The sequence below is a fragment of the Monodelphis domestica genome, chromosome 1, assembly GCF_027887165.1.
Source record: "Monodelphis domestica isolate mMonDom1 chromosome 1, mMonDom1.pri, whole genome shotgun sequence".
Lineage (NCBI taxonomy): Eukaryota > Metazoa > Chordata > Mammalia > Didelphimorphia > Didelphidae > Monodelphis > Monodelphis domestica.
Window position 1 is genome coordinate 93,857,903 of NC_077227.1, and position 13,627 is coordinate 93,871,529.

Sequence of the window (13,627 nt, forward strand, 5' to 3'; positions counted from 1 at the left end):
TTGACTTTTCTGGGAAATAAACTGAAGCTCTGAAGTTTTGTTTCTAGGAGGAGTGAATGACTTCGTGTAAAATAATTTGAAATCTTCTAAGACATGATAATCTGTGAACCAGAAAACAGGAGAATTATTATGAACAGAGTAATGGAAATACTGCAGGGACAAGGGAGATATTCAGTTTAATGCCACAGAAAATGGGGAGTCTGATTAGTCAACCTAAATATGGCAATGGCTTGGAAGAGATGTGGGATATTTGATAGTTTACTGTGCATATTTATTTGTCAGACAGTTGCAGGTTGGTAGCAGAACATCAAGTGTGGTTTTTTGTTTGGTTGTTTTAAAGAGGGACTAGGTTCTGGAGTCATCTCAAATCTGGATCAAAAATCAGTGGTGAGAGACAGAGACATATATGGTCTGCACTGGCCGCTGAGTTCTATGGCTTCTTAAGAACAATAAACTTCTGGGAACAATGAACTGAAATCTCCACATTTATTGAAGAGACAATTAACTTTGGCAACTAGTGTGCAAAATTTGCTGTGTAAAAGAATAACAGAGTAATGTAACATTTTCTCAAAAGAACAGTACAAGTTAGTTGTTCAGTAGAATAGGTTCCAACAGTAATGTTTCTCCAAAGGGTTTTGTATCTCATTATACAAAATAACATTATTAAATAATGAAACATACAGAAAGTAGATATTCTAGCATTTGCAAACTAGAGAACTAATTTAATGTGTATTACCTAAAGATATATAACCAGTTTACACAGTATTTATTTGTTTTAATATTCCCCCCCAATTACATGTAAAAACAATTTTTAACATTCACTTAAAAAAATTTCAACTAAATTCTCTCCCTTCTTCCCTCCTTCCCCTTGCAATCTGATAGTGATTTTACATTAACCTAAAATTTAAAATAGACTTTATTTGTACTTTTTTTCTTTCCTCATCATCATTTGTTCCTAATGATCTCTACTCACATTTTCAATAGAGCTCTCTCTTGGAGTAAAGAATTGCAGTTAAGCAAATCAAACCAAGATATTTGGACACATTTGGCAACCTCTCCCTCATTCTACCCCTTTGTTTAAGGAGAGGGAGACACTTTTTTTTTGTCATACTAAAGATTACTCAGTTGGACAGAGTTTTTTGAGTATTTCAATTTTTAATATGAGCAGAATCTTCAGTTTATTTGTAGTCCTTTAAATGTACATTTTAAAAAAAACCTTACTTTCTATCTTAGAATCAGTACTGTGTATTGGTTTGAAGACAGAAGAGTGGTAGGGACTAGGCAATGGAGATTAAGTAACTTACCCAGGGTCCCACATCTAGGACTTCATGTCTCTAGGCCTGCCTCTCAATCCACTGAGCTACCCAGCTGCCTTCTATAATTGTACTTTTAAAAAAATTCATTTGCTATTTTCTTTGCTCCAGAAAATGTGTATTCACTTAAAAAAAAAAAAAACCCAAACAACCCAGTACCCTTACCTTCTGTCTTATTTTATTTGGTCAATTTCAAACATTATTCCTTGGTTGCAAAAATCATATTCTATTCCTCCCTCCCCTCCCCCCTCTCCCTTCCCACTGCCACGTGCAATTCCACTGGTTATTACATGTGTTCTTGATTAGAACCTATTTTCATGCTATTGATATTGGCACTAGGATGTTCATTTAGGGTCAATATCCCCAATCATATCCCCCTCAATCCATGTAATCAAGTAGTTGGGTTTTTTTCTGTGTTTCTACTCCCACAGTTTTTCCTCTGAATGTGGATAGTGTTCTTTTCATAGATCCCTCTGGGTTGTTCAGGATCACTGCATTGCCACTAATGGAGAAGTCCATTGCATTTGATTGTACCATTCTCCTGGTTCTGCTCCTTTCGCTCTGCATCACTTCCTGGAGGTTGTTCCAGTTCCCATGGAATTCCTCCACTTTATTATTCCTTTGAGCACAATAGTATTCCATCACCAACATATACCACAATTTGTTCAGCCATTCCCCAATTGAAGGGCATCCCCTCATTTTCCAATTTTTTGCCACCACAAAGAGCACAGCTATGAATATTCTTGTACATGTATTTTTCCTTATTATCTCTTTGGGGTACAAACCCAGCAGTGCTATGACTGGATCAAAGGGCAGACAGTCTTTTAGCACCCTTTGGGCATTGTTCCAAATTGCCCTCCAGATTGGTTGGATCAATTCACAACTCCACCAGCAATGAATTAATGTCCCGACTTTGCCACATCTCCTCCAGCATTCATTACTTTCCGTTGCTGTCATGTTAGCCAATCTGCTAGGTGTAAGGTGATACCTCAGAGTTGTTTTGATTTGCATCTCTCTGATTATAAGAGATTTAGAACACTTTTTCATGTGCTTATTAATATTTTTGATTTCTTTGACTGAAAATTGCCTATTCATTTCCCTTGCCCATTTATCAATTGGAGAATGGCTTGATTTTTTGTACAATTGATTTAGCTCTTTGTAAATCTGAGTGATTAGACCTTTGTCAGAGGTTTTTGTTATGAAGATTGTTTCCCAATTTGTTGCTTCCCTTCTAATTTTGGTTACATTGATTTTGCTTGTACAAAACCTTTTTAATTTGATGTAATAAAATTATTGATTTTACATCTTGTGACTTTTTCTATGTCTTGCTTGGTTTTAAAATCTTTCCTTTCCCAAAGATCTGACATGTATACTATTCTGTGTTCACATAATTTACTTATAGTTTCCTTCTTTATGTTCAAGTCTTTCACCCTTTCTGAGTTTATCTTGGTGTAAGGTATGAGATGTTGATCTAGAATTAATCTCTCCCACACTGTCTTCCAATTTTCCCAGTGGTTTTTATCAAATAGTGGATTTTTGTCCCAAAAGCTGGGATCTTTGGGCTTGTCATAGACTGTCTTGCTGAGGTCATTTATCCCAAGTCTATTCCACTGATCCTCCTTTCTGTCTCTTAGCCAGTACCATATTGTTTTGATGACCACTGCTTTATAGTATAGTTTGAGATTTGGTACTGCTACCTTCCTTTGCATTTTTTCCCATGATTTCCCTAGATATCCTTGATCTTTTGTTCTTCCAAATGAACCTTGTTATGGTTTTTTCTAATTAAGTAAAAAAGTTTTTTGGTAGTTCGATGGGTATGGCACTAAATAAGTAAATAAATTTGGGTAGGGTGGTCATTTTTATTATGTTAGCTTTTCCTACCCATGAGCAGTTAATGTTTTTCCAATTGTTTAGATCTAGTTTTAATTGTGTGGCAAGTGTTTTGTAGTTGTATTTGTCTTGGCAGACAGATTCCCAAGTATTTTATATTGTCTAGGGTGATTTTAAATGGAATTTTTCTTTCTAATTTTTGCTGCTGAGATCTGTTGGAGATATATAGAAATGCTGATGATTTATGTGGGTTTATTTTGTATCCTGCAACTTTGCTAAAGTTGTTGATTATTTCAACCTTCTGTTTTAGAATCAATACTTAGTATCAGTTCTAAGATGCAAGAGTGGTAAGGACTAGGCAATTGGGGTTAAGTCACTTGCTCAGGATCACACAGATAGAAAGTGTCCAAGGCCAGCTTTGAACCCAAGTGTTTCTGACTCCATGTCTGGCACTCTATCCATTGTGCCACCTGTGCATTTACTTTTTTTTTTAAACCCTTACCTTCTGTTTTAGAATCCATTCTAAGTATTGATTCTAAGGCAGAAGAGAGATATGGGAGAGATAACTGTGGTTAAGCGACTTGCCCAGGATCTCAGAGTGTGTCTGATGTCATATTTGAACTCAAGACCTCCCATTTCCAGACCCAACTCAATCCACTGAGCCACCTAACCACAACCTAACCAGTGCATTCATTTTTATAACTACTTATCGAAGTCTGACTTTCAGGGCTTCTCTGTCTCCTCTTCAATTCAGCACAAACTTCTACCAGCTCTAGCAATGAGTCTACCTCATCTAATTTGCAAATATGATGTTTATGATATAATAATCAACATGTTCATTTCTGAAGGCCAGTAGCTTCTAACAGACTTGGGAAATACAATCAAGCAACAAAAGATTATTGCTTATTATCTTCCAATAGGATATTGGAGAAGGGAATAAGGTCATTTATTGTCTCAGAAACATCTTGGAGTTGTAAGAGGTCAACTAGTTAGCTCAAATCTCAAAATTTAAAGGTGATTTCTAGAAGCTATGTAACTTTTTCTCCCATATTTATTATTTATTTTTGACATTCATTTAAAAATCAATGGAATTACATATCATATCCCTTTCTCTTCTCCTTCCTCAAACATTGAGAAAGCAAGCAATATGTTATCAATTATACATGTGAAATAATGTAAGGCATATTTCCATGTCAATCATGTTGCCATAAAATAAAGCAAAAAATTATACTTCAGTTTTCATTCAGTTCATCAATTCTCTCTCTGGAAGTTGATAGCACTTTCCATTGTAAGTACTTCAAAAAGTTCTTGGATCATTTTACGGATCGTGGTTAGCTACATCTTTCATTGTTGATCAACATTATAATATTGCTTTTACTGTGTACAGTATTCTCCTGAATCTGCTCACTTCCCTTGGCATCAGTTCATGTAAGTGTTTCAAAAATTTTCTGACACCATTCTTATCATTTCTTAGAGCACAGTAGCATTCTATTACCATCATATACCACAACTTATTCAGCCATTCCCTGCCTGATGGGCATCTTGTCAATTTCCAGTTCTTTGCCACCACAAAAGAGCTTCTATAAATATTTGGGTACTTATAGGTCCTTCTCCTTTGCTCTCTTTGGATTACAGATCTTAGCAGTGGTTTATCTGGGTCAAGAGGTATGGACAGTTATATAGCCCTTTGGACATAGTTTCAGATTGTTCTACAGAATGAGTAGACTAGTTCCCAATTCTACCAACAGTGCATTAGTGACCCAACTTTTCCACATCCCCTCCAGCATTTGTAATTTTCCTTTTCTGTCATCAGCCAATTTGATAGATGTGAGATGGTACCTCAGAGCTGTTTTAATTTGTATTTCTCTAATTATTAATGATTTAGACTATTTTCATATTATTATTGATAACTAATTCCTTTTTCTGAAAAATGCCTATTCTAATCCTCTAGCCATTTAGCAATTTGAGAATGGATTAAAAAAAAAGTTTTACTCAGTTCTCGAGATATTTGAGAACTGAGTACTTAGTAGAAAAACATGAAAATTTCTCCCTGCATTAGTTTCTTATTAATTTTGACTGCATTGGTTTTGTTTGTGCAAAACCTTTAAATTTCCTGTCATCAGAATTCTCCATTTTACTTCTTGTGATCTTTTCTATCTCTTTTGGTCATAAACTCTTGCCTTATCCATAGATACAATAGATAAAATTTTGCATGCTCCCCTAATTTGTTTATTATATTACCCCTTTATGTCTAAATCATGTACCCATTTTGACCTTATGTAGGTATGTAGTGTGAAATGTTGATCTATGCCTAGTTTCTTCAAACTGCTTTCCAGTTTTCTCAACAGTTTTTGTCAAATGGTGAGTTCTTACTTCCAAAGCTCAGATCTTTGGATTTGTCAAATACTAGATTGCTATGATCATTTACTACTGTGTTTTGTATACCTAATCTATTCCATTCATCTACTACTCTGTTTCTTAGCTAGTGCCAGATTTTTTTGATGTCTACTGCTTTGTAATATGGTTTGAAATTTGATACTGGTAGGCTGTCTCTTTTCACACGTTCCCCCATTGATTCCCTTGATTTTCTGTATCTTTTGTTCTAGATGAATTTTGTTGTTATATTTTTCTGGATCTGTAAAAGAATTCTTTGGTAGTTTAATATGGCCCTGAATAACCAAATCAATTTATGCAGAATTGGTATTTTTATTCTACTGTCTTGGCCCTACCCATGATCAATTAAGATTTCTCCAGTTTAGATCTGTTTTTATTTGTGTGAAAAGTGTTTTTTAATTGTGTTCCTGAAGTCCTAGGATTTGTCTTGGCAGGTAGACTCCCATGTAGTTTATATTGTCTGCATTGCTTTAAGTGGAATTTCTCTTTTTATCTCTTCCCAATGGATATTGTTGTTAATATAAAAATGCTAATGAATTATGTAGATTTATTTTATATCCTGCTAAAGTTGTTAATTGTTTCACCTAGTTTTTAACTTGATTTTCTAGTGTTCTCTGTGTATACCATCATGTCATCTGTAAAGAGTGATAGTTTTGTTTCCTCATTGCCTATTCTTATTCTTTATTTTTCTTGTCTTCTTGCTGTAGCTAGCATTTCAAATACAACATGAAATAATAGTAATGATAATGGCTATCTCTGCTTTACCCTTAATCTTATTGGGAAAGCTTATCCCCATTACAGATTACATTTTAGTTCATCACCATTACAGATAAAAAGCCATTAAACAAATGAGTGCAGGCAAGGCACCCGGTAAAGATGGGATCCCAACCAAGGTGTACAAGGCCTTAAATGGAAAGGTACTCCAGGCATTCCACATAGTGCTGACCAGCATATGGGAAGAGGAAGACATGCCCCCAGAACTCAGAGATGCCTCCATCGTAGTCCTATACAAGAACAAAGGCGCATGAGCAGCCTGTGACAACTACAGAGGAATCTCACTACTCTCCACTGCTGGAAAGATCCTCGCCCATGTTATACTCAACAGACTCCTGTCATCTGTTTCAGAGCAGAACCTGCCTGAATCACAATGTGGCTTCCAACCAGATCGTAGCACCATCGACATGGTCTTCACGGTGAGGCAAATGCAGGAAAAATGCCTTGAGCAGAACCTGAGTCTCTACATTTTCTTCATAGACCTGACAAAGGCATTCGACACAGTGAACAGGGACGCATTGTGGGTGATCCTCAGCAAGCTCGGCTGCCCAGCAAAATTTGTCAAACTGATCCAGCTCTTTCATGTCAACATGACAGGGGAAGTCCTATCTGGTGGAGAGACTTCCGATCACTTCAACATCTCCAATGGCATGAAACAAGGCTGTGTCCTCGCTCCGGTACTATTCAACCTATACTTCACCCAAGTATTACGACATGCTGTGATGGATCTAGACCTGGGCATCTACATCAAATACCAACTGGATGGCTCACTATTTGACCTTCGCCACCTGACTGCAAGAACAAAGACAACATAGAGACTCATCCTGGAAGCTCTCTTTGCAGATGACTGTGCTCTCATGGCCCACCAAGAAAATCATCTCCAAACCATTGTGGACAGGTTCTCCACTGCAACAAAACTGTTTGGCCTGACTATCAGCCTCAGCAAAACAGAGGTGCTGCACCTCCAACCTGCACCAGGGAGGCCAACGAACCAGCTGTGCATTACAATCGACACCTTCAAGTACCTGGGCAGCACCATCGCCAACGACGGGTCCCTAGACCATGAGATTAATGCCAGGATCCAAAAGGCCAGCCAGGCACTCGGGCGGCTGCGCTCCAAAGTCCTCCAACAGAGGTGTAAGCACTGCGATGAAGCTCAAAGTGTATAACGCAGTGGTCCTCAGCTCGCTCCTGTACAGTTGTGAGACATGGACACTGTACCGGAAGCACATGAAACAGCTGGAGCAATTCCACCAACGCTCCCTCCGGTCAATCATGAGGATCCGATGGCAGGAAGGAATCACCAACCAGGAAGTCCTCGACAGAGCCAACTCCACCAGCATCGAAGTCCTGGTCCTCCAAACCCAGCTACGATGGTCTGGACACTTCATCCGCACGGACCCACAGCGAATACCAAGACAGGTATTCTATGGTGAACTGTCAACTGGACTCAGGAAACAAGGCCGACCAAAGAAAAGATTCAAGGATCAGCTAAAGTCCAACTTGAAGTGGGCTGGCATCACACTAAAGCAACTAGAACTCGCTGCCTCTGACAGAAGCAGCTGGCGAACCCACATTAACCATGCCGCCACCACCTTGGAAGATGAGCGACGCCGACGTCTTGCTGCTGCGCGTGAACGCCGACACCAGGCCACACCCGCACCTCCCGTAACAACTGGCGTCCCAGGCCCCATGTGCCACAAACTCTGCACCTCAGTCTTTGGACTCCAAAGCCACATGAGGGTACATCAATAGATGAAAATGCACTAAGACAAAAGTCATTCTCAGTCACCGAGAGACTACCACTATACTATTACAGATAATACTTGCCCTTTGTTTTATGTAGATATTACTTATTTTAAGAAAAGCTACATTTATTCCTGTTCCTTCAGTATTTTTTTAAAAAACCCTTACCTTCCATCTTGGAATCAATACTGTGTATTGGCTCCAAGGCAGAAGAGTGGTATGGGCTAGGCAATGGGGGTTAAGTGACTTGCCCAGGGTCACAGAGCTGGGAAGTGTCTGAGGCCACCTTTGAACCCAGGACCTTCCATCTCTAGGCCTGGCTCTCAATCCACTGAGCCACCCAACTGCTCCCCCCATGTGACTTTTAAACTTAATTTGATCTAATATTTTTTTTTCTTTAGACCATCCAGTTGTTTCTTCAATCCACTTAACTATGTAATCCTGGACAATTTAATCCTGTCTAGGTTTCAGTTTATTCCTGTTTAATATGAAAAGTTTGGATTCAATGTACTCTACAGTTCTTCCAACTCTAATATTCTAAAATTTCTATGCCTAGCTACCTTGTAAATATTAATATTTATTAAAAATATCTTCTCTTAAGCTGTTTAATTTTTTTTTAAGTTTTACTGTTTTTTTAGTCATCATTTTGTTATGACTGAAGGTTTGATTTTTTAGTAGAAATAAATTTCCAATGAAATGAAAGTAATCTGAGAGCAGAGAATGAAGGGTATTTTATTTTAAATCCTTACTTTCTGTCTTAATATAAATTCTAAGACAGGAGAGTGGTAAGGGCTAGGCAATTGGGATTAAATGACTTGCCCAGGATCATACACCTAGGAAGTATCTGAGACAAGATTTGACAACAGGTAATCTCATCTCTAGGCCTGGCCCTATCAACTGTGCTACTAGCTTCCCCAGGAGGTTATTTTTTTTAAACCTTTACCTTCCACTTTAGTATCAATTGGTTCTAAGGTGGAAGAATGGCAAGGGCTTGGCAATGAGTGTTAAGTGACTTGCCCAGAGTTATATAACTAGGAAGTGTCCAAGATGAAATTTAAACCTAGGACCTCCTGTCTCTAGGCCTGGCTCTCAATCCACTGTCCCTAAGGGTGTTTTTAATATGAAATTTTACTTTATGGGAAAAAATTAAAGAAAATGATTGTTTCTATGAAGTGAGACACCTATATTTGCTCTCACTTTACTTCTATTAATAATGATACTTGGAATACAGTAGATGCTTAATAAATGTTTAGTGATTAATTTTGCAACTTCCTTTTCCTTCTGTTTATGTAACTTACAATTAGTAGCAGCTGATAAGAGGCCTATCAGACTGTAAAAACAAAATGGCAAAACTTTTTATTGGTAAATCCTTTTGAGTTAACGGATGGGATTCCCAAGGTTTTCAGAAGGTACAAATGATAATGCAGATAAGATGTCATTTTTTGAAAATGATATTATCTTCAGGAGAACCATACATGTAACCTACCTTTTTTTTTTCAGATATACATGATGGTGATGGGACTCCTAGCAGCAGCCACCAGAATGTAAAAGGCACTGCAAAATGGGCAACCTCCTTGGAGAACTTGCTTGAAGATCCAGAGGGAATTAAACGTTTTAGGGTTGCTATTTTTACTATTCATATTGACATAAAATGTTAAGATGATCAGATAAAAGTCCAAAAAAAAAAAAAAGACCAGGGCTTAGTCCTGTATGTCACATCTGAAAGACTTGAGAAATAGCTCATTACACAGACACTAGTGAATTGAAGATATTTTCCGTAGTAGAACTTTATTAAGAACATGTGGAATAGAATACATTTCAGATATTGTATACTGTGGGATGAAGGTGGGGTGGGTAGACAACAACATTTGTCAGTGATTAGAGAATTTCAAGCTCTTTGATTCCAGGTAGGAGCCTGTCTGTCTTTGTCTGACTGACTTATAAAGTCTCATTAAAAAACAAAAAGGAACGTTAGACATCATCTGATCAAACCCTTCATTGAACAGATACAGCAACTGAGGTTCACAAAGAATTACTTTCCCAGATTTATATTTAGGATATTTTTGGCATCATGTTACTGATGGAAGCATAGAAAGCACTTTGTGTTACATTTAAAATTACTTCAATATTCATGGAAAATGAAGAGACTTGAGTGAAAAAAAGATCATTGAATTGGAAGTCAGAGGCCTTGGGTCTCAATCCTGGCTTTGCTGTTTACTACCTGTGGCATCTTAACCTTCCTGATCATCAGTTTTCTTATTTAAAATAAGAAATTGAGGTCAGGACTTACATATTAATTATTGATATCAAATCTTTGAGGATTCTTGAATTTATATTCTTCAGAGTACTTAATCACCATTTCTTGGATAGTCTGCTTTAATTTTCCCAGCAAGACCTTCCTTCCTTCCTTCCTTCCTTCCTTCCTTCCTTCCTTCCTTCCTTCCTTCCTTCCTTCCTTCCTTCCTTCCTTCCTTCCTTCCTTCCTTCCTTCCTTCCTTCCTTCCTTCTCCCTTCCTCCCTCCCTCCCTCCCTCCCTCCCTCCCTCCCTCCCTCCCTCCCTCCCTTCCTCCCTTCCTCCCTTCCTCCCTTCCTCCCTTCCTCCCTTCCTCCCTTTCTCTCTTTCTCTCTTTCTCTCTTTCTCTCTTTCTTTCTTTCTTTCTTTCTCTTCTCTCTTTCTTTCTTTCTTTCTTTCTCTCTTTCTCTCTTTCTTTCTTTCTTTCTTTCTTTCTTTCTTTCTTTCTTTCTTTCTTTCTTTCTTTCTTTCTTTCTTTCTTTCTTTCTTTCTTTCTTTCTTTCTTTCTTTCTTTCTTTCTTTCTTTCTTTCTTTCTTTCTTTCTTTCTTTCTTTCTTCCTTCCTTCCTTCCTTCCTTCCTTCCTTCCTTCCTTCCTTCCTTCCTTCCTTCCTTCCTTCCTTCCTTCCTTCCTTCCTTTCTTCCTTTCTCTCTCTCTCTCTCTCTCTCTCTCTCTCTCTCTCTCTCTCTCAGAATTGATACTAAGTATTGGTTCCAAGGCAGATGAGCTATAAGGGATGGGATTAAATGACTTGTCCAGAGTCACACAGCTAGGAAGTATCTGAGGTCAACTTGTACCCAGGTCCTCCTGACTCAGGGCCTGGCTCTCTATCCACTGAGCCATCTAGCTGCCCTGCCCTAAGACCTTTTTTTAATAGCAGTGTTATGAAGTATGAATAAGTAGTTATTGACTTTTTAAAAATGAGAGGGTTGGATTAGATGATCTCTGAAGTCCTGACTAACTTTAAATCCTTTGAACTATGATAGTGGAGGAAAAAAGTAGGTTAATATGAACAGCAATTTATATTCTTTTAGCTAATATATTTGCCAAATAGGAATCGTGAAATGATTTTTCCTAAGATCTAGTTGAGAGGGAGGGGAAGAGTTGCCAAATTCTACCTGTAAGCTGGTTAAAAGCACCAGAACCAAACTTATAAGGACGTCTAGAATCTATCCACACTGACTAACTCTTTGAAGTCAGTTGGCTGAAAAATCAGATAGGACAAGGCAGGTGCCATCACAATTTCTTTCCTCCCCTTCTATGCTCAGCTACTCACCAGAAAGCAGCTTCAGGCTGGTTCCATATCTTGGTGAAGAAATATTTGATAGTGATGCAAGGTGTTGTGGAGAAAATACTAGACTGCAAATCAGGAGATTGAGATCCTTATTTCGTACTTGCTGAACAGCCTTGGGCAAGTCATTGCTACCTCTGAAACTTCCCTTCATCATCTTTAGAATGTTTCAGTGAGACCAATGTAGTCTATTACTCCCTTGAATTATGAATCTCTTCTATAAGATATATAACAAAAGTGGTCATCCAGTTCCTTCCTGGACATTTTTGGTAATGGGTAACTCAGTAGCTAATGAGGCAGCTCTTCATTTTGGAGGATGCTCTAATATCAGCAAGTTTTTACTTATATTGAGGTGAAGTCCGCCACCCTGTAACTTCTCTCCACTAACCTTAGTTTCTTCAGACACAAAAAAGATACTTAAGAATATATGAATGATGCTTGGTAGGGATGGAAAACAAAAGCACCTCAAATTGAAAATTTTCTTTGCAGCAACTAGTTAACAAAGTGGATAGAGTGCCAGGCCTGGAATCAGGAGGACCTGGGTTCATATCTGACTTCATGTACTTTCTACTTGTGTGATCCTGGGCAAGTCACTTAACCCCAATTACCTAGCCCTTTTGCTCTTCTGTCTTAGAACTGATACTAAAAAAATTAAAATTATCTTAATAATTTCTTTCCTAGATAGCCTTGCCTATTAATATATTTTTCTTTTCTTTTAAAAATATTCTTGATTTTTAGAGGAATGTACTTTGTTTAAATACTGTCTAGAAGAATTAATGTGCTTTCCACTTTAATTTACTATGAGTATTGTTTTTAGAAATTTGCCCAGTTTTTTGTTTTTCTTATAATATCAGAATGATCAAATCCAAATGTGTATAAAATCTAAAATAATCTTATTAGTTCTTTAAATCCACTAAAACAAAAGAATTTCATTGTGGACTTGTTAAAAGATGATTGAAGTTGTTGAATAGTTGATCAATTCCATGTGAAAAAATTTTAAAAAGAAAGAAACTAAATTAGAAGAGTGTATAATGTTTTTCTCTTGTTCCTAGGAATTTTTGAAAAAAGAATTTAGTGAAGAAAATGTCTTGTTTTGGCTAGCATGTGAAGACTTTAAGAAAATTCAAGATAAGAAACAGGTATTTCCTTCAGTGTGTTATCAGCTAAGAGTTTCTGTAACATTCCCTTGGGATATATTGTTTTTCTCTCCTTTAAAAAAAAAACTGAAGTAGGTGTAACTCATACCAGGATATATTTATAATGCTTGAAGAAATTGGCATACACTATTTGCAAAGAATTTGACTTATTCCTTGTATTTTGAAATGGATAAGAGAGTTGTATTTGTAGTCCTGAGATGCGAGTTTCAATCCTCATGTCTTTTACTTACTAGCTGTGTGATTTTGTGACAAATCACTAAAAAATAATAGCTGACATCTTTATTGTGCTTTGCCAGTCTTGGAAATTTTTTTCTTTATCATGGACCTGTGAAAAGAGATATTGGAAGTATTATAATCTTCCTTTTACAGATGAGGAAACTGAGACTGAAGGTTAAGTGACTTCCCTAAGTTAAATAGCTTATATTGGTTGAGTTGGGATTGGGTTTCTAAAACTAGGTTTTATTGCTCTTTCCACCATATGCTGCTTTTCTTTCTCTCTATATTTACTTTTCTTTGAAAATGAACATTTGAAAAATGGACTTAACTTGTCCTACTTAGCTTGTGGGGTTGTCATGAGGGTCATATGATATAATCATCATAAAATGCTTTTTAAGTATAAAGTACCATACAAATGGTTAATACTGCCCATGTCATTCTGAACAAGGCACTTAATCTCCCTAAGTTTCAGTTTCCTTATATTTAAAATGAAGGGTCTAGACTCTGTGATCTCAGAGGCCCTTTCTAACTCAACCTCTATGGTTCTATGACCCAAAGAACTTCATATTAAAAATGAAAAGGGTGGTCCAATTTAGTTTAAAATCATGACAACT

General features: G+C 37.2%; 1 protein-coding gene across 2 annotated transcripts in view; it reads left to right on the top strand.

Moving 5' to 3' along the window:
• Positions 1–13,627, top strand: part of RGS10 (regulator of G protein signaling 10) — a 112,701-nt gene that overhangs the window by 17,115 nt on the left and 81,959 nt on the right. For both annotated transcript variants that reach the window (XM_056803501.1, XM_007478915.3), the window contains exons 2-3: positions 9,558–9,676; positions 12,693–12,779. In XM_056803501.1, the coding sequence (XP_056659479.1) occupies positions 9,558–9,676; positions 12,693–12,779 (206 nt within the window). The remainder of the gene's footprint in view (positions 1–9,557; positions 9,677–12,692; positions 12,780–13,627) is intronic.